The following is a 20,824-nucleotide window of genomic DNA, read 5'->3' as shown; positions in this document are numbered from 1 at the left end:
GTCACTGTCTACAAACCAGACATCATAGCAGGCCTCACATAATTCAGTGATCAAAAAGTCCACTGCCCTCTACACATCTTCATTACCTCCACAGGTATGTCATCTGGACCATCTTCCACTCTTCATAGGTGCCCTGCCTTCATCCTCACTAATCATCTGCACTTTCTGATTCACTAACCTCCATCCATCCATCCATCCACTCTTTTCTTCATTCATGAGCTCCTTTAAAGTACTACTTCCACTGCGTTCACTTGTTAGTACATTATATATAAGCACCAATCCATTTACTATACTGCAAATGGTCTCTGGGAGAAAATTAATTACATTAAAAGCAGCCTACTTTGACAGTAACTGAAACATACAGCAGTTTAACAACTTTAAAAATAGTCCAATGGCAAAGCCACTGTAAAGTAGGGCAAAACAATCACATGTGGCTCTAGAATCACAGGTTTGAGACCCCTGATGCAGCCCCTCAGGTTATCCTCCGTCTAAAAGAATGTTTTAGCTCTTCTCTTTTCAAGGTCACCCTGCCTCTAAGGCGGAGGTTCCGTATTAAAGCATAATATTGAGCTCCATCACAGCTTAAGCTATGCCGCAACAGTCGAGAGCATCGGAAACAGAAGCACAAGGTGCACGGATGTGTTTTTGTTTTTCAAAACACAACTTCACTCAGTGACTTTCATACAGCTGCTTTTATTTTATTTTAATTTTTTTTTTTTTTAAATAGGATTTTCACTGCTGAGGGAAGTTAAAACTCAAAAAAGGCAGACTTCTCTCAGCATCATACACATACTGGCAGTTAAGGTGAAAAATAAAAACTAGAAGTTCAAGATACATCACATATGATTAAAAAATAAAATAAGACATTAACAAGTCAAGCTCTATATTCTGGCATTCATCCATCAGAAAACTAGAAAATGATACCTTACACAGGGATGTAAAATAACACTGGAGCCCTTTAGGCATTCGCTCTTCTGACATTCTTTGTTGTTACTGTGTTTTGATTCACTGAGCACCAATAAATCAAATTAAAAACTGAGTCTCTAAAGCTTGATGCTACTTTGATCCCTGGGTATTGCTCTCACAGTCTCCCAGTTCCACCATGATTTGTCGCTGAAACCTTTTTTTTTCTTTCTTTTTTTTAAGAAGCAGATGAAGTTGAGAGACTCTGATCTTTCTTTGAACTTTGGACCATAAATGTGCCTCAAGGGGGGGTTTTAAGGTAGTGTTTGCTCTGTCTTCTATAAAGCATTGTACAGTCACATTATTTACATATTCAGTATATTACAGCGCCCTCTTTTCCTTTCTCAGTAGCTTGTGTGGTGCGATCAATGCAGTGCTCTCTCTTCCTTGTGGAGAAGGCCCCTTTCTGTCTCCCTGTGCTTCTGTGTCTAATCTACTGTCCTCGGGTTGGTATATGGCAGGCTTTAACTGTGACTGGGTGATTTTTGGGAAAACAAGGGACCTTTTTGTGATGAACATGAGTGTGAGTCTGTTCTTTAAAAGAGAAAATCCTCAGGGGCACACACTGCAAAGCGTCGGTTAGTTTGCTGGGTTGCAGTGCTGCACCTTTGGGAACTGATTCACCTGTTTAGAGGGAAGCTGTCGACAAGTGTGGGTTGGTTTGTTCTTTTGTAGGCACACGGTTGATTTTCGAAGTTGCAGGCAGATATGGAGTGCTCCTCCAATCGAGAGCAGGGGGGGAAAAAATTCAAGAAGGCAGTCCATTTATACCTGCAACGATGTGCAATATTTTCTACAGAACGCAAAGTTCATACCGCCTCGCTGTGGGGTGGGGTGGGGGGGGGGGGGGTGTTAAGGGCAAATGGGATTTATTCATTGAAGATCTGAGCACCTGTTCACACCTTTTCTCTGAGTGAAGTAGCTGATGTAGGACTGTCTTTCTGGTCCCTGTGTTTTTAATTCTTACATTTTCATTTAATTGGAGATTCTATATTAGCACTCGATTAATTCAAGCTTTGTGAACGTGGACCTTAAGTGAGCTGGATGTAAGCAACACGAGCACAGACTAGTCGTTGCTTACAAACCTCCAGTTAGATCTGCGTTTAAGCACAGGATACCAGGTGTAGAAGGCTGACCCCGGACCAAACCCGTAGCATTGATTTTGGATTAGACCCTGCGTGTTCTTGTGAGCTTACGAGGCTTTAAAACACAGCCAGTTTTCAGGCAATGCTGTGCAGCTATTATTCCCTTTGTACAGGGAGTGTTACTCACTGGCAGAAGAACTAACTTGCTGGGTCATAACACTGAGACTGCTGTGAAAATCCCTGCCACTGCTTCTAGGCAGCAGTGTCATCACAGGATAAGGCCAGGGAGGGAGAGGATGGAGGGGAAGGGGTGATCTTGGGCTCAAGCCACACTGTGACATATTCCAATTAAAAACATTTTCCCATCACCCCCTTGTCTCAATGAACTGCTTATGGATCGGTTTTGGCAGATTCAAGCGCTGTTCACTGGTGGGAGTCCAGCAGGGGGCAGGAGTGCGAGCGGATGTCGTTATGTTTGTGGATGGCCCGGTCCAGGTCCAGAGGCTGTCCGTTAACACTGACCTCCATGCAGCCGCTGTAGGGTGTCGACACCAGCGTGGACACCAGAGGAACATCTGCGGGTGGAAATCACAAGAAGTGTCCAAATAACATTATTCACTTTGTTCAACGTGTCAGTGAAAACATTCATCCATCTGTTGTCATGTGGGACGTTTTGTGTGTTTTTTTTTTTAATTATTGCATTACAAAAAATCTTATGTTGTTCTTTCAGCTTTGAGAACTGTGCAAGATTCTAGCTGCCGGGGATGTTTTCCAGCCTGAACCCAGCAGTCATGCAGACAATAACAGAAGCTGATACTCTTCAATAGAGGTAGGAAGTACTTTAAAAACTTTATGGAAAACTTTTCTGTTCTGCGTAAGTGTGTATGTGCTCACCAGGGAGGCCTCCTATGAATGTAGTAGACTGTGACAGGAGGCCAGTGGGAACTTCAGCATCTTCACTTCGTCCAGAATGGCTGTCGACCAGCAGAAGGGTCTGGTTACCAGAGACTGTCACCTGGATTTCATGACTCATACCATCACAGAAGGGTGCAGGAGAGCTGGCAATGACAGCATTACCTACAGACACCAGAACAAACTAAAGACACACAGGAAGTCAGTTTGCATATCAAATATACAGAAAGTGGTTTTGAACACGTGCACAGTGCGGGATGCATTTACTCACATCTCGCCACTCATCGGTTACAGGGTTATAATCAGCCAGAGCGATGGAGAGAGGCACTCTGTCCTGGTGAACCAGTGCAAAAAGCACCCCAATAGCAGTGGTTGGATTCAGGGTCAAGCGGACGCTCAGGTTCTGTGATTCTGAAGAGAAGAGGAGGGCAGGGGGATGAAGATGACCACATGTGCTTACAATGAATACAAAGAGTTGTTCAAGCTATGAACACAAACACGCATGTACCATAGGTGATGTTGAAGAGAGCAAAGCCTGTGCCGGGGTAATATGCCCCCGGATCCTCACTGCTGAAACACTGCATGTTATCATTAGACCTGATGGTTTCTTGTATGGAGGTGTCTTCACCCGTTAGCCAGCGCCACTCCTTCATACAACCGTCAAGACGAGGGTTCACCTGAGGAACGAATGAAGTCACAACAGTTAGGAAATGTGTGAAAGTCTCTTTGTGGTGTATACATTAAAAAAAACAAAACACACACCTTATTGACCAGGCTGTCCTCTTTGAAAGGCACTCCCCCCACAGTGAGGTTGAGCTCATGCATCCCCTTTTTCAGTGTGAACAGGTCCCCGTTTACCGCAATCTTCATCACTGCTTCCCTGTCAATCTTAATCACTAGGCTCCGCCCCTGCTCCTCCACCGAGATCTGGTTAAAACCGGACATTTAACAAGCTTTTAATAAGCTAATGAAGACCGTGTATACAGCGTAGTATTATTTGTTTTGATCCTCAGCACAAGAGTCAGACCTTCCTCCACTGGCCATCGCTGACAATAGGTCCGCTGCTGGTGACCCTGCTGACGCCGCCATATTTCAGCTGCAGCTCCAGCTTCCCCTGGTTCATCGCCAGCACGATCCAGGAGCTGTTTAGGTGACCTCCAGCAAAGAAGATCACTCCCTCGTGATCGTAGGTGCGGAAGTCAAACTCTGCTGAAAAGCTGAAAAGAGAATTAGGAAACAGCAATGAAGATGGTCTTTGTCCAATGGTAACTAAGATGAAAATGCCTCCAAGACAAGACAGCTGTTGCTGATGAACACGTTGAAAAATCCAACAGAAATTTCTCACCCTGTGTGAACCCTGCGGCGAAAACGCAGCCGCACCACTGGAACACCGCTGAACATGCGTCCCAGGTAAAGAGAGCGGGGGTTCCTCTTCAGGGCCGGTGTTGTGCAGGGAGTTATAGGCTGGAGGAGAGAACAAACACAAAACCAGCGTGGAGATAAAGTCATGAGAATCATGCACATATACAAGATGGCACTTGAAATTGTACTTTTTAACCCATGATGGGATGGTAGAAGCAAGAAAAATAGCACGTGGTCCAACAGACATAGCTTTTAATCATCATTTAACAACAGCGGCAGCTGGTTTTTGTATTTCACCTTACAGCTCCGAAGGTCCTGCGCCAGCTTCATACCCTGGCGTCCATCGCAGAAGCAGTGGAAACTCCCCTGAGTGTTCAAACACTCCTCTTCACAGACACCCGTCTCACACTCATCCACATCTGACAAGCGACAGAAGGTTGGAGAAATTAAAGGGCGTGAGAGCTCAGAGTGACGACTGGGACATGAGAGAATTACAGAGAAGAAGAGAGTTCATAAATTTATCAAAGTCACATCAGCAGAGGGATTAGTCAAAACATGACCCCACAAGGATCAACAAAACATCAAATCCAGGAATGCAGGGGGGGAAAAGAAGAAAAAACATATCAGGGAATGCAAACAACACTTGAGTTAAGTGGCCTTTGACGCTGACTGGATGGTATCGCCATACTTTATATATAACCTTACATGGCCATGAGCAGGCTATGATAAGCAGTAATTCTCTAAGGAGGGACAATGAGGTTATGAAAAGTCTGGTTTGAAGTAGAGATTAGAACTTGGGCACACGAGTAATTCAAAGCTTCGGTTTAAATCCGCAGATTCTTTTCCATGTTGATTCAACACATATGATTTGGTGGCTAAGTTATCACACATATTGTGGAATAAAAAATTGGATTTTGTGTGATAGCTGTCACGTATAAATCCTGAAATACAGGATTGCTGCGGTTTCGCTCTACCACATTTTCTTTAGAGTGATTAACATTAATTACCAAGGAAAGGTGCATCGATGGCTCAGTCTGTATGTTTACTCCCCGAGTTATCTTTTTCTAAACGCAGACTTTTTCACAGTGACCTGTTACCTACTTATATACAATTTCTCCAAATACCTTTGCATTCCCTTCTTGACCCCGCTACGCAGCTGCACCGAGCCCCGCTGAGGGTAAAGCTTTTCCCTCAGTCAGTTCTGATTAAACCAAGTGTATTTATGTGTAGTTAAACACACTTACCGACGCAGCTTTTGGTTTCATTGTCGTAAACATAGCCGATGTCACACAAGCAGTCGTAGCCACCCTCCTTATTCTCACATCGTGCCGTTCCACACACACCTGCGATCTTGCACTCGTTCAGATCTGAAAGACACCAAAATGTCCTCAGCTTTGACACTCCAAAAGTCACGTGTAAGGGCTTAGGAACATTTCAAAGGAAAAGACATAGAACAATCCAGTGGGAGTAATTTAAAGAATGGAAACTTAACCTGGTCCTCATGTGCTTTGTACCATTTAATCCTCCAAAGAAACATAATTAAATACATGGATGTATTGTTTGCATATTTAATACACAGTATCTGTATGTTCCAGCACTGCAGTTACACTGAAATAAATATTTACAGAAGGAACCTTTCAGGATGTTAAATCACACAACAGTTTGAGGCCTTTCTCAGACTTCTCTTTTCTGGGGGGAAAGCTAAAACTATAAATAAAACTGTGTGAGTTTACACAGGGGTCCACATTAGGAAAACATGAGCTTGTAATGTTTTATTTTCTGCCTCGTTTGTTCACTAATCAAAGCCATGTGTTCTTTTATGGACTCACAATGATGGTTATGACACAAGACAGAATAACACTGCTGCTGGACTGTTTCAGAGACTTGAACTTCAGAATAATTACAAATTTAACTTTAGTTTTATTTTTTTTGGTCAGGGATTATACACAAAAACACTGATCTCAAAAAGAAAAGAAGCCCTGAACTAGATTTAGCTACTGGCTAGTTTTCATCTGCAGTCCGTGGGTATGGAGGCTAAGCTGCAACTTCTGAGGACAGAAACTGTGCTTTTTTTCCCCAGTGACCACTCAGTTCCCACAGAGCATCGTGTCAAAATGCTTTCAGCCACTAAATTCCATATAAGTGGGGAGAGTTTTTTTTAAATTTTTTTTTAAATAACTCGTCCATCTGGACACTGGAGTTTGGGGCATGGCAGCTTAGATTGACAGGTATGCGTTTCTGGAGCATTTCTGGAGCATTTTAATGGATTATCTGACAAACACATTGCTCTAGTATTTAACAATAATTAGCATTGTGTGTGTCTATGCATTGTCCCTGTGTAGTTTATGGATGTAACATGCAACTATACCAATTATCAGTTTATTTACAAAAGTACTTTTTAAAAACACAAGTGTTGTAGAAAGCACCAAAACACCACACAACAAATCAGCAACAACAACAGTAACAAACAGAAGGTTAGAACACACCACTCTCATTCTGAATTAAAAGCTAAAGAATAACATTTTAATATATGTTTTAAATGGAGTTAGGAGCTGAGATATATCTGGTGATGCCAATCCATTAAAGGTTTAAAAAAAATAAAATAAAATCTTAAAATGAACAAACAGGGAGCCAATGAAGGAAGGCCAGGACGGGGGAGATGTGCTCCAGTTTAAAGACGAACTGCAGCATTTTGGACTAACTGTAGGCAAGCAAGGGAAGCTTTGCTAAGGCCAATATAGTGCGCATTACAGTAGTCCAGATTTGTTGTGATAAAATAAGACATCCAAAAATTTGGGGGGGGGGGGGGGGGGGAGTGGATTTGAATCTTTGAAAAAGTCTGAAATGAAAAATTGATAAAATGATAAAAACTAGCTTTAATAATGGAATTTATATGCTTATCTAGTATAAAATCACAGTCCAGTCTGACATCAAGGTTAGTCACTCGGACCCAGGTCCAAGAGAGGAGTAGTACACACACCACCAGGTCTGAACACAATGATCTGAGTTCCTTGTGATCTGATATCTTTCAGACACTTCTGTAGTGGTTTAGGAGTTGAATTGACATTTCTTTTTATAGGCATGTAGATTTAGGTGTTGTCTGCATAGGAAAGATATGCATGCATGTCCATGTTTTTTAAAAATCAGGCCCAGGGAAAGAAGTTAAAGAAAAGAAAAGGCCTGGACTGAGAATCGATCCTTGTGGGACACCAGACCTATTAACTTCTGGTTTTAAAAAACTAATGTGGAGGCAGCCAAATTGTTAATACTGAGGCTCAAAATGAGTCCAGAGACCAATGGATGACGTCATCGTGGGTACATCCATCTACAGTCTATGAGACTGATATTATATTAAATACAAAATATAAATAAGCAGAAGTAGATAAAATACAACATAATCAATTATACAAGTCTATAAAGAATTTATATTTTCAGAGTGGGAAGTGGATTCAGAATTGGTAAATGGCGATGATGTGTCTATTTGCAGCAGTGCTGACTTGATTCCAGCTATTAGAAGACGTGCATTCGTGGTCTGCGGCTTACCATTACACAGCTGACGTCCTGACAGTGTGTAGCCTTGGCGACAGGAGCAGTGGTAACTGCCCACAGTATTGTTGCACTCGTGGTCACATCCTCCATTTCTCCTGCTGCACTCATCGACATCTGCAAGCAGGAGAGAGGTGAGAAATGCAGGTTGCTTTCAGCTGGATGCTGTTTAGTGACTGTGAATTTCTTGTTTGTTGTACATTCCAAATAAGGGACACAGTATGTAACTGTGGCTGAGTGTTTAGGAGGACTGTGGTTGTCAAGTGGAAAAGGCTCAGACCGACTCAAACTGAATCTGTTTTGGTTTCCTCTCGCAGTAAGGTGGTAGGATGAGTCACAGTGGAAATGTGTGGAATGATGGCTGCGCCATAAAACAGAGAAACATGTTCCCCTCTCCCTCACAGTGAGAGTTTAGAACTTATGTGGATTTAACTTCTAACAAGCATGCAAACCTCAGTTTGGAGTCTGGGATAGCACTTCCCGTACATGCACTTCATAATGATCTTACACACCATTCACACATCATTAATAACTGCAGCAGGAGCTGGATATTAGACAGCATGCCATCAATAACAGCTTTTCAAGGTCAAATTAATTCCAGCATCGTTGAGAGACAAAACAGTATTAGTTTACACATGAGAAAAGCAGGATGTTTCTATCAGTGGACAGGACAGGGGTTCGCTGTCAGAGCCAAGGTCACAGTAATGACATTTGCACTGATGTACCAGAATGACAGAGCAAAAATTCAACCTCTGCTGAGCTCCAGGACACAGCTTTCCATAATGATGACAGTACCTTTCTCACACGTGGCTCCCGTCCAGCCCGTAAAACAATGACAGAGGAAGTCGCCCTTTTTGTCCTCGCAGCGGACGGTACCGCTGGGATTGCAGGGATTGGGAGAACACTGATTGGGAATATCTTAAAGTGTGAGAAAACAGAGACAGAGAAAAAGACATGTTATTACTGCTTTAAGCATCAAGTCTGTACAAAGGTTGCTTGTAGTCAGTGTAACTGTATACCATAACAGACAGAGGACACTCCTGATATGCAGAATCTCTCTTAGGTTCTGCACATTGGGAGATCTGTATAAATAGCCTAACTTGTGACAGGCTCTCTTTCCGGACATGCCCTAATTCCCACCACCTGTCCTCTACTTCTCAAGAAACAATACTGAATTGATATTTAGCTTTATTTTTAATTCCTGTTTTTGCTACTTTTCTATTCCATATTTACACTTAATTCCCCCCCTCTTTTCCCCCCCACTGCACGCTTGTGTAATAGTGCTCAGTTTTCTCTCCAAATCTGTTTCCTTCCCAAGCAGAGGAGTTTGAGTACTCGACAAGTCTGGACATGTTAGCTGGAGTTCAGAGAAAGACAAAATGACAAAGACTGGAGAAAATGAAAGGGGGGGGGGGGGGGGGGGGAAAGAGAGAGGATTTGCATTTGCGTTTTTGCATATAAAACCCAAAGCCACAACTTCTTCTTTTTTTGTAACATTGCATGACAGCTAGAGATGGACCGATCCGATATTATGTATCGGTCAGATACTGACGTAAATTACTGGATCGGATATCGGAGAGAAATAAAAATTTAATCCAATCCATTAAATATCAAAAAAGCACCTCACAAAACTTGCGACATGGCGTAACTCGGCTCATAACCGTTGCACGTCGCAGCAGTATGCGTCACGTGATAGAGCGGCTGTGTGTATTTGTAGCCTCGCTACAAATCCGGCATTTCATCTCCGAGGAAGTGATCCCAGAGAGAAGTAAAGCAAATGTGTAAGTAGCCCAAAATAAATGTAAGTAGCCCGAATAAAAAAGAGAGCAATTTTTGATTGATGTTTTGTTTCCTGTTTTGTTTCCTTTACAATATTATACTTTAATGTATAATATTGTAAAAGAAACAAAACATTAATCAAAAAATTGTTGAAAAACAAATTACAACATTGTATAAAAATTACAATCATCAACTCAAATACTTGGTTCTAATTGAACAGAAATTTCTATGAACTTGTAAGAACTGTGTAGGACATGAATCAGTCTGTGTCAGATCCTGAATTTGAAATTTCCGCTGAAGTCTAAACAGATTTTTCAGGTTTATTTTTAGTATGTTATTTGCAATTGGTGTTTGTTCTGGGAAAGATATTGCAGACTGAGCAATAATGCGTTTCTTGCATTTCTCATGGGTTCTAATGGGGGCCTTTCTTAAAATGACTGGTCCCAGTAACAAAGGCGCTTGTCGACTCAGAAATCGAGAGAAAACCAACAACACACCCGGCAGAACATTATGTTATTTACACGGGTGCACATAAGTGGTCCGCATGTGCGCATTCGCTGTCAAAATAAAAGACGCGCACCAGATAAGAAGTTGCAACGCTGTTTGCGTCCATATAAAAAGCACTGTTTTTGTCCGCTAGAGTAGGATTTTCACGGCACATTCCGCACCACGTCTCTGTGCGTTCATCATTTGTTTGAAGCCAGCTCACCTCCTGCAACCACTTTTCCGAGAATACGTGCTTTTTTGTGGTTCTGACTCCTTCTGACATTTCTTTGGAGGTAGAGGAACACCAAAGTAATTGCTTAAAGGAGCTTCTTCGACATCTTTAAGAGTTTTAAACAAATGTCTGTCCTCCTCCAGAAAATCTTATGTATGCAAACACGCGTTGCAACTTCATATCTTGTGCGCGTTTTTTTTTGGGTTTTTTTCTTTGACAGCGAATGCGCACCTGCGGACCACTTATGTGCAGCCCCGGTTATATAGCTCGTCATATTGCAGCCACAGAAATTCTTTTGTCCATGAAACCATAAAGCTGCACTTTCTTTTTGCCTTATAGTCTGATTTGTCATAACTTTTCCATTTTGTGGTAAGCTTTTCTTTGGCTGTCACTTCTTCACCCTGACCTCTCTTATTTGGCTCAGCAGAACTAAGATATATATCCTGCTGCTTTTACACACACACACATAACGCTCAGTGATTCTCTGCGCGATCAACCTCTCATATGTTTAAGCTTGCTGCGGGAGATTTCACTTGTCATGTTTGCATAGTAAGCTAACGATTGATAAGACGATGTCAGAGGAATTGGTGCGCAAATTATCATCACTCACCAATCAGTGCTGTCGCTCTCTATACACAGTTCGCACGATTGCAAAGTGAAAGCAAAAAAACAAGCGCAAATTCAAACGAGATTTCAATATGTCACATATTGACAGTGGCTCACCGATGCCAATGACATAATTACCCAGCTAAATTTCCGAAAGAATGCAAAAGCATTGACATATATTTTTCCTTCCTACAATAGCCCGACGGGCAGGGAAGAGATAGATTTTGGTACCCCGACTGGAAAAATCGCTAGCCCTGGGACGTCGGGCTAGCGATTTTGCAAGCCCTGTATCTGATTGAGGAATCACTCATCTTTGGAAAAGAGAGTTTATTACAGAGAAATGGCTCTTTCCAAAATAAAAGCTATACTATACGCTTCTTCTGGGCTATATTCTCAGCAGCATATTGTAGCGGGTCAGGGCTGTTCGGGGTTCTGTTTGTACAGTTATGTTTTGTTTATGTTGCCATAGTGACGGGTGACGCCTTCTCGCTGCGACGGTGTATCCTTCCAGGGTCAGAGGGCGCTCTGTGTGTTGTTGTTGCTGTGCGGTTGCCGCGCTGAGCAGTTAGCTAGCGGCAGTGTTCTTCTGCAGATATCAATAAACGGCTGTGCTCCCTGGCTAGCTCACGGGAAGCAAGACCAAACAATACCTCCGTCTCCTCCTTGTCTGAGCTCGCCACAATATTAAACATATCAGGTCCCCATAAGGAGAATCGTGTGCTAACGGCTGTCTAAATGACTCGGGTAAAGTTTGTAGCATGCATGCTTGTTGTTTTTGTCTTCTTCCACTTGTCTTTGCACTAGGATGATGTCGGCGTAAATGTGCAGTCATATTCGTTGTGTTCCCACTAGTGCTGTCAGCGTTAATCTCGTTGAAATGACGTTAACGCCACAACACGGCAAATCTCCATTAACGAGCTACCCCTGCGTGGGGCTAGACGGCCAACACGTTAATGAGCTAACTGCGCTAACACACTAGTTCCCACCCATGTAATTGAGCATTGCGTGGCACATCCATCATACTGTTTTACTTTAGTCCATGACGCGCTTACCTTCAGGGTCATACATCACATGAAAACCAAAATAATTCCAAACGCCAGATCTGAATGAGGGTGGAGGAGGTTCAATTTGCCATGTTGCAAGTAGAGCTTAACTTCTGTCTCGCTAGCTTGCCCTGCGCTCTTCCTTCTGACGATGCTGTCTGTGTTGAACACTCAGTGGATCTGCGCTCGACAGTGCAGCCTAGGCGGAGTAGTCGAACGCAGATTCACTGAGCGCTCAACACAGACAGCATCGTCAGAAGGAAAGTTGATAAAATAAATTACAAATTTTGTATTGTTCGATACATATGCGTACCGAACCGAAAGCACTGTATCGAACGGTTCAATATCGATACGAGTATCGTTGCACCCCTAGTAAGTACATCTCTGAATGTTTGTAAAGCATTCCCTCGTTAAGCTTAACAACCGATATATGGAGCGACTGCCTCTCTCCCCCTCCCTCTCCTGCTGCTACTTCAATTGAGAAACTGATCAATGATCAGCTGATCGGGCTTTTCTATCGCAAGTCCGTCTCGTTTGTTTTTGGCCCACTTTGCACCAGAAAGAGAAAACCAGCGGCTGAACAACAGCAGCACGTTTAAGCTTGATAAGCTGTTGTTAGAATTTATTTAATATTACTTTCTACTCGAGGATCTTTTTCTATGTAGCTGACGGCTGGTAACTGTGCAGGGGCGGATCTAGCAAAGTTTAGCCAGGGGGGCCGATAGGGCATTAACAGGGAAAAGGGGGCACAAAGAATGCCGCATGCCACAGCCGCTCTATCACGTGATGCATACTGCTCCGACCTGCTAATGTTCTGAGGCGAGTTACGGCGTGTTGCAAGTTTTGTGAGGTGCTTTCGTGATATTTAATGGATCGGATTACATTTTTTATTTTTCTCCGATATCCGATCCAGTAATTTAGGTCAGTATCGGACCGATACCGATACGTAATATCAGATCGGTCCATCTCTACTTTCTACACCAGGATCCTTTTCTACATAGCTGACGGCTGGTAACTGTGCAGGGGCGGATCTAGCAAAGTTTAGCCAGGGGGGCCGATAGGGCATTAACAGGGAAAAGGGGGCACAAAGACATACTTTTCTTTCTTATTCTCATTTAAAATGTCTCGCTTTTAATAAATAATTATCCGAATCTTACACCCAAAGTTTTAATCTGATGTAAAATGTATATAAGTCCATTACTGTATATAGTAACTATTAAGTCTAATATACCCTAGTAAGCTATAGTACTTTTTCCTTTGGGAAGGTATGATCTGTGCAGTCTGTAGTTCTGTTGAAGAAAGATGTTGAATCTATTTAATTATTCTTGAAAAATAATTTATTTCTGGGCATTTTTTTCCACACTGCATCAAATTAAAGTTGATTACGTCGATTAAGCATCATGAGGTGGTGGGTGGTTCCCTATTTATTTATTTTTTGCTGGGAGTTTTAGAACCCTATTAGTTAGGTTGCTTACTCTTTAAAATACCAGAATAGGGAGGATGGTGCAGGTTTAAGTTTATTTTTGGGTGCAGTGTATTTTTTGCATACAGGTATAACAGAATAGCATTAGTGTTTTTGTTTTGTTTTTTAACTTGAGTATTAACTTATACAAAAAGCAGCAAGATATTAAAAGAACAGTTTTATTGATTAAAAAACACACTATATCGGATTCATATCGGAATCGGCCGATATCCAAATTTATGATATTGGTATCGGTCATAAAAAAGTGGTATCGTGCCATCTCTAATGACAGCTGCTCAAAACTACACACTAACGGCTTGTGGTACTTTGCATCTGTGAACCTTTATTTTGTTTATGCAATCTCTATTGACAGCTTCATATATGACAGTTGCGATGCTGTGAAAGTGTCAACAGAAACATAATACAAAACCAAATCTTTTCAGGAATACCAGGTTGTCACTCCTCAACAAAAACAAGACTACGTGAAGCATGGGATCCGTTCGCTGCAATGGGCAAGACCTTATGAAAATAACATGTCCATATTACAATATACACCAATATTCTCCAAATCCTCTACCATTCAGCATTTTTGGTGCCTACAAAGAGATGAATCTGTCCATGCTGTGTATATTAATAACAGATACCAGCTTGTGACTTATGTTCTGAAAGCAAGCCAGACAGCTGCTCTAAAAATAACATGGAATAATAGTCAAATATAAAAAATGCTGACTGTCACACCTGTGCTAAATGTAGTCGAAATTACAAGTTAGAGATGTGTAGAGCCAAAGCTAGCCGTCTCATTCGGAAAGAGCAAAATCTAAATAGAGACAATGATTTTGTGAGCTGAATTTAGACTTTAAAAACATTAAAGCACTGCATGATGCCAGCAATGAGGAAAAGCTCAGCAATTCATCAATGCAGAGTAAGACAAAAAACAAATGTTAAGAGACAGCACTAAAAACATTTAAACAGCACTTTTAAGTTATTATTATTAGGACCATTTTATTATCTTAAGTTTGAATTAAGTTAATAATGCCTAAGGTTGGATGCTATAGTTGGGTATATTTGCCTTAACAGACTTAATCTTCTCAACTACCAGCTATTGGTGTAATGTAACTTTGTGCATTTATTAAAAACATCTGTATTTAAACTGAGCGTTATGTGCACAAATACTTGGCTGATGTCAGTGCTTTACAGATGATGATCCCTCAGTTACAAATAACACAGCAGGAATGTTTTACTACAATACATTTTATCAGATATTTCTTTTTTTTCTTTTTTTTAACATTGAAGTAATATTCCTTCATCAAAACTGAAAATATTTGCATATCAGCATCAGTGCATGCAATTGTACTCTCTGACAAAGGAGGGCAGATATTAAAAAAAAGAATCCCACCCATGCTCCTGGTTAGTGATGCTTTGTAGACCATTAAACAAGAAGTGTAACTGCAGGAGCCAAGCTTGTTTCCTCTGCTTCAAAATTTAATGGTCCCCCAACACAGAGTCACAATTTAGTTCCATTTGTTAAAACACACACTGTGGAATCACAGCCTACAAAGCTTCCAGAGAAGTAACAATGTGCCATACTGTGGATGTCAAAGAACAGTAACACGTGTCTTTCAGTGATCTATTTTTATCCATTTTTGTAAAGTGCCATTCACAGAAAACTGCAGACTAAGGAAACAGAAGCAGGGAGCAGTGGGAGAATTAACTCAGTAGATGTTTCCATAATGCGCTGTGCATGTCGGAAATATTCCATAAATAAATTGGTGGAAAGCCAGAATCTGCTTTGAGACCATCAGTGGTGACAGGCAACTGATGGGCGAGATAGAAAAATGGTGGAAAGGAGATGGTGCTGACAACTGGTGGAAAAAAAGTACTGCCGTATCTTTAAATGTCACAATGCTGCAGCTGAGTCATGGAAACGCCTCCCCCGCAAGACAATCAACAGCCAATAGCAGTAAAGCCGGTCTCCTGTATCCTGATGCAGCAGAAATCCTTAGCCATCCTCTCATCAGACCATCCTCTCTACGTCATTCCCCAGCCGAGCCCACACACGAAGAGGCTGGCGCAGTCGCTCAGGAAGTGAGTGCGCGAATATGTGACGACTAAAGGGGTGTGTCACTCATTCAGCAACGTGTAGCGTCACTGTAGCAAAGTGCTGCAATGTTACTCATAGACACTCACGCACACACAGTTCACTTTAAAAGGAGCTAGGTGTGCCACGCTGAGAAAATGGACCTGGAGGTGCCGAAGAGATTCAGCACATCTCTGCTTCCGATTGCTTCTGTACTTGCAGAGGGCACACACTGGAGTGTGATGCAGAGCAGTGATACTGCAGTGCAGCACAACTCTGCAACATAACTAGCTCCCTGTCTCTTCATGTAGCAACTTTCTCAGTGAAATAAAAACCGAGAATAAATGAGAGAGCAGGATGTAGACATGCATTAATCTAACCTATTCACAGACTAACAATAAAGCTGAAAGGCAGACAGGAGGAGGTAAAAAAAACAAAACAAAAAAAACTTACTGTGGACACATGTGACCAGATCCTGTTTTTTCTTTTCAGAATCTCCAAACGTGTCCAGGCAGGCTAGACAGAGACAAAAATGGAATTCAGTTGAAGGGATGACAAACGTATAATCAGCCAAGAGAGAGATTAATGGTTTTAGGTAGAATAACTTACCTAAATACTTGGGATAAAAGTAGTTCTGCATCAGAGAAAAACAAAAACAAAACACAGAGGGTAAAGTTATGTGTTTGCAAACAAAATCTAAACAAGGCAATACAGTCTCAATGAACTCTTAAAATTAGTAACAGGTTTCTGCTTATACTTGACTTAATTGTGCATTTGTTTTGGGGGGTTTTTATAGCTCACTTCTGCAGGAAAAACAGTTCATAAACAATCATGAAATTTGGCAGTGCGATGCAGAGATTAGGCTATGATTACTCTGTAATCTGCTCTAACAGGGTGCAGCTCTATGACAGGAGCTTCTTCAGCATTCTCTGCATTCCTGGTAGTAGTACCATCCCTCCTGCCTTCTGGCTGCAGCAGTTCTCCACATATAGGCCAAAATCTGAGACTCTGGAGGCACAGAGTCACACTCATGCTGCAGTAGATGCCAGATGCAGCAGGCTTGCGTGAGACCGGTGTCTTATTAAGTGAAACTAATCAGGCAAAATTCTGTGTGGGGTAAAGTCTGATTATACACTGACCTAAAATATAAGCTGACCTTCAAAGGTTAACCAAAACGACTAAATTTGAACCTCACACTGAGCAAGTTAGTTTTGACACCTTCTCATTTGTATGTCCCGTATGTCATCAAATAAATAAGAGACCAGAAACTTGGTATGACTGTCCATTGCCAAGGATGATCATAAGCATTGGGAACACCCCAGCCTCTCTCTTTCCCTCTCTGCAGAGCTACAAAGCTGCAGCAGAATAAAATGCAGAGTCAGAGACAGGCCCTTTCAGGATGAATAATGCAGATACGAGTGAGACTGCAGTTTTGTGTCACGACAAGGTTCAAAACTTAAAGGAGTAATTTGGTGTTCTGCCGGTGGCATGCGTGGATCTGATTCAGACATCACCCGACTTCACCCTTTTTACCAGAATCCACCTCAGCTTCAGTTTAATCCTCCCTCTCTCAGTGCCAGACTAATCTTACAAGTAATCTTAAGTCATCGATTGCCTCATTCGCTCCCTCTCTACTACAATTCACAATATCAAATCTTAAGGAGTGAATGTGACATTTAAAGGGCAGCACATCACCAACACAAGTCCACCACTTAAAACCGTTGAATATGAATGTCAGATGTAGAAATTAAGAAAAATTACAGAGTTCACAATCAAAAGCATCCAGCCACGTTAGGGTAGACTTGTTGCAGAAGATTCTGGGCATGCATCTGCACTATTATTTGCTGTAGCACATATCATCTTCCCGAGGAAGCCCAAGAAGCCCAAGTTCTGTGTGTTTTTCTAAACACTTTGGATTATTTATAGCCTGTTTGCACATACAGCACACTGTAGTACATGTAAAATAGGCTTATGAATTCACATGGATGGAAAGGCTGACGTGTACACTCATGAATGCAGAATGGAAACTAATCTCCAGTACAGGTTTCTGAGCATGGCCCGTGTGATGGATTTTGTACGATGTTAAATGTCAAGTAGGAAACATGTCTTCAGATTACCAGGGCAACGTACACAGTAATGTTGAATGAAATGCATATGTGTGCATGTGCAACATCAGAAGATGCAACACGATGAGAAAAAGAAACAGAAAGACATCCAGCTACATCCCATATTTGTTATCAACTTAAGGACACATGTCAATATGAAGAGGAGATTGGGGATATAAAAGGGGATTTCACAAATGACGGTAGAGTCATGCTGACTCAGTGTCTGTCACAGAAACAAAACAAAAGACGCGGAAAGCGGCCAAGTCCCAGACATGGGAATATTATGTGTCCTGACAGCTATCAGCATGCTGGACTTATTGAAGCATGAATACTAGCGGCAAGCAGCCCAGACAATGAATCATTAGTGTGTGTGTAGTCATTATGAACATGATGTAAACACCCAGCCTCCCTGAAGTTACAGTACATAACACAACCTCAGCAGGTAATGGTGCTCTGATGGAGTTGGTGGTACTGCAGTACCTCCTCACAGGATGAGAAGGAAGCCCGCCTTTGCTCGCATGCAGCCTTTGCTGAGCTGCAGCTGAGACTAACTTGTGAACACACCACTCACCGTCTCCGGGTCGTTTTCAAACACTTCTCTGGCCTCCTCCTTGCTGCACTTTTCCTCCACGCACTCCCTCTCCAAGTGTCCTTGCTTCGTCTCCTCGAAGACTTGATTCGCCCTCCTGTGTCTGCTCAGAAACTGGTTCGCCTCTTGAGGGGACAGTGAGACTAAAGAAAGAAGGACAAAAGAGAGCAAAACGAGCAAAGTTTAGTCACCTTTAAAAAAAAAAGAGCAAGTGAATGTCAAACAACTCTGCGGTTAAGCAATACACTGGCGCAGGAAAACAATGTGAGGGATGTTGCGAAATATCTAACGTTAACCGTCAGTACTGGCAATAACCAAGACGTGTATCATCACCAGCTGCAACTCAAATGTCAAAGAGGGTTTAGCGGGCTAGCTAGCCGCCTAGCATGTAACTGTTTACTTACTGCTGTCGGACCAGCGGACGAGCAGCAGGATTAGCAGCGCTGCCGACGGAAAGGACTTTGTCGGGGTCAGCCGCATTGTTTGACTGCTGTGTTTGCGCCAAGCTCGAGAAACTTTCTCCTGCCCCGTCCCACCCCCTCCTCAGCCTCTCTCGGTGTAAGCGCAGGCGTCGGTGCGAAACGCCGCAGGTATTCAGGTGACTTGCTCCGACCGTTGGCCGTTAACGTCTACGGTAGGACACGAACGTCGCGCGCGCTTGTGTGTGAGTCTGTGTCCCCCTCCTCCTCCAGGACGCTCACTACTACTACACGGGGAAACTGCACGACCGACCTCTTCTACCCCCCTCGCGTGCGGTTCAGCTGGTCCCCATCGCGGTGTGTGGGGACTTTTACTTAGCCGTTTGCGGACCGGACAGTCTGCGGAGGAACACTGCTCGTCTCTGCTTCAGGAGGAGGAGTAGCTCTCTGAGAAGTGCAGGCAGGAGTTTGAAGTGATGCAGACACCTCTTCATCCCTCCCTCCCTTCTCTGTGTGTTCGCGTGTGTGCATGTGCGCGCGCATCACACTGGGGAAAAAAATCTGTTTAACTGGCACGCAATCCGTGATTTGGGTGTTGCACTTGTGGTTAGTAAGTAAATACTTGTATTAAAGTAAACAATACTCGAGTACTTTGCAATGCCCTCAAAAGTATTTTAAACGTTAGTCCAGGGGCATAACCAAAGGGGGGCATGAGGTGGCACAGACTACGCTAATTGTTATCCCCCCCCCCCCCCCCGCCCCCCCTTTGATTTTTCTTTTTAAATTCAGTTTAATCTCCAAAGTGAATTTTTTTATTTCAGCTTAATTATTATTGTTTGGAAATGTTTAGTTTTATTTTATAATTTTAATTAGTTCTTCTGTTACTTTTAAAAAAATTAAAAAGTAAATCAGTGCCATTGTTACAATAAAAACATAGAACTTCTTGAAAGCAGTTTACTTAGTGTTTTAGACAACCAAAGTCTCAATAAACATTTCCTCAGTGTCTTGTCAGGCAAGTTATAATAAAATTGAGAAAAAACAAATATTAAAACAAATCATACTTCTTTTATATTTATATTTCAAGTCTAGTTTTCATTTTAATTTTAATTTTTTTTCACATTTTATTTTAGTTTTTAGTTTAGTTTTAGTTAATGATAGAACTTTGAAGAGCTGTGAAAACGTATTTTCCCCTTCCTGATTTATTTTTCTTTCTTTTTTGCATATGTGTCATATTTGCCTGTTAAATCATCATGAATTAACGATGAATAACCACATTTTCTGAAAAGCTGAGTTCACTTTCACCAGCCAAGCCTATTTGCTTATTGAAAAAACTGAACTTTTTGGAACAAAATAAAGTCTTGAACAAGCAATCCATGCTGGAAACCCCTCCAGTGTGGTTGAATTAAAACAATTCAGCAAACAAGAGTGGGCCAAAATTTCTCCACAGCGATGTAAAATACTCGTTGTCAGTTATTGCAAATGTTTGACTATGTCACAGTCACATGTCAGAAGCAGAAATGACGTCACTCCTAAGTTGAGCGTGTTCTATTACTAAAGTCAGAAAAGCAAGAAAAAAGAGGATTTGGTTTTCTTCTTAGCAAGGTAGACCTATTTGTGCATCACAAGCAGTACACCACAATGCTTGGATTTGAAAACACAACTGCAGCACATTCATGAACAGAGCCTGGTCAGCAGACTGCATATGCCTTATTTAGTGAGTCACAAATACAATGGAAAAAAACAATGGCAATACAAATTTCAAGTTTTACATTTTAATGTTTATGCGCATTGCCATAATCTTGGATTGTGAATTCAAGGTTGGTGGGGGTGCTCTGACTTTCCAAACTGGAAATCCATCTTGAAGGGTCATTCCAATTGGAAATTGGAAATTCTGACTTCTAACTTTAACTGGAAGTGTTAGTCTTAGAGTGCCCCAATTTAATTCTCAGTAATATTTATTTTCAAAGCTTTTGTTACTTTAATTATTATTATTATTATTATTATCATTATAAACTGTATTATTATAGATAATGTGTATGAAATACTGATTAGTTAAGCTAGGAAGTAGTGGAGTAGCTATAAAGGAACAAAAATGCAAATAAAATACATATATCCCCCAAGTATAGTCCTTAATTTGAACAGCTTTGCAGATTTTACA

At 41.8% G+C, this 20,824-nt stretch overlaps 1 protein-coding gene across 1 annotated transcript; it reads right to left on the bottom strand.

Moving 5' to 3' along the window:
- Positions 1 to 1,540: 1,540 nt before the first annotated feature.
- On the bottom strand, positions 1,541 to 19,179 carry gas6 (growth arrest-specific 6). The gene is made up of 15 exons (XM_085403392.1): positions 18,652 to 19,179; positions 18,230 to 18,390; positions 16,163 to 16,187; positions 16,007 to 16,069; positions 8,664 to 8,786; positions 7,866 to 7,985; positions 5,567 to 5,689; positions 4,620 to 4,741; positions 4,306 to 4,424; positions 3,988 to 4,177; positions 3,723 to 3,887; positions 3,469 to 3,637; positions 3,232 to 3,371; positions 2,943 to 3,144; positions 1,541 to 2,623 (listed from the first exon to the last, which is right to left on the bottom strand). The coding sequence occupies exons 1-15, from the start codon at positions 18,725 to 18,727 to the stop codon at positions 2,472 to 2,474; spliced, it is 1,950 nt and encodes a 649-aa protein (XP_085259518.1). The 5' UTR covers positions 18,728 to 19,179; the 3' UTR covers positions 1,541 to 2,471.
- Positions 19,180 to 20,824: the final 1,645 nt, after the last annotated feature.

Source organism: Rhamphochromis longiceps, linkage group LG1 (genome assembly GCF_057381845.1).
Source record: "Rhamphochromis longiceps isolate RC_006_pf linkage group LG1, R_longiceps_female_GT1.1, whole genome shotgun sequence".
Classification (NCBI taxonomy): domain Eukaryota; kingdom Metazoa; phylum Chordata; class Actinopteri; order Cichliformes; family Cichlidae; genus Rhamphochromis; species Rhamphochromis longiceps.
This window is presented reverse-complemented; position numbering and strand designations above follow the sequence as displayed.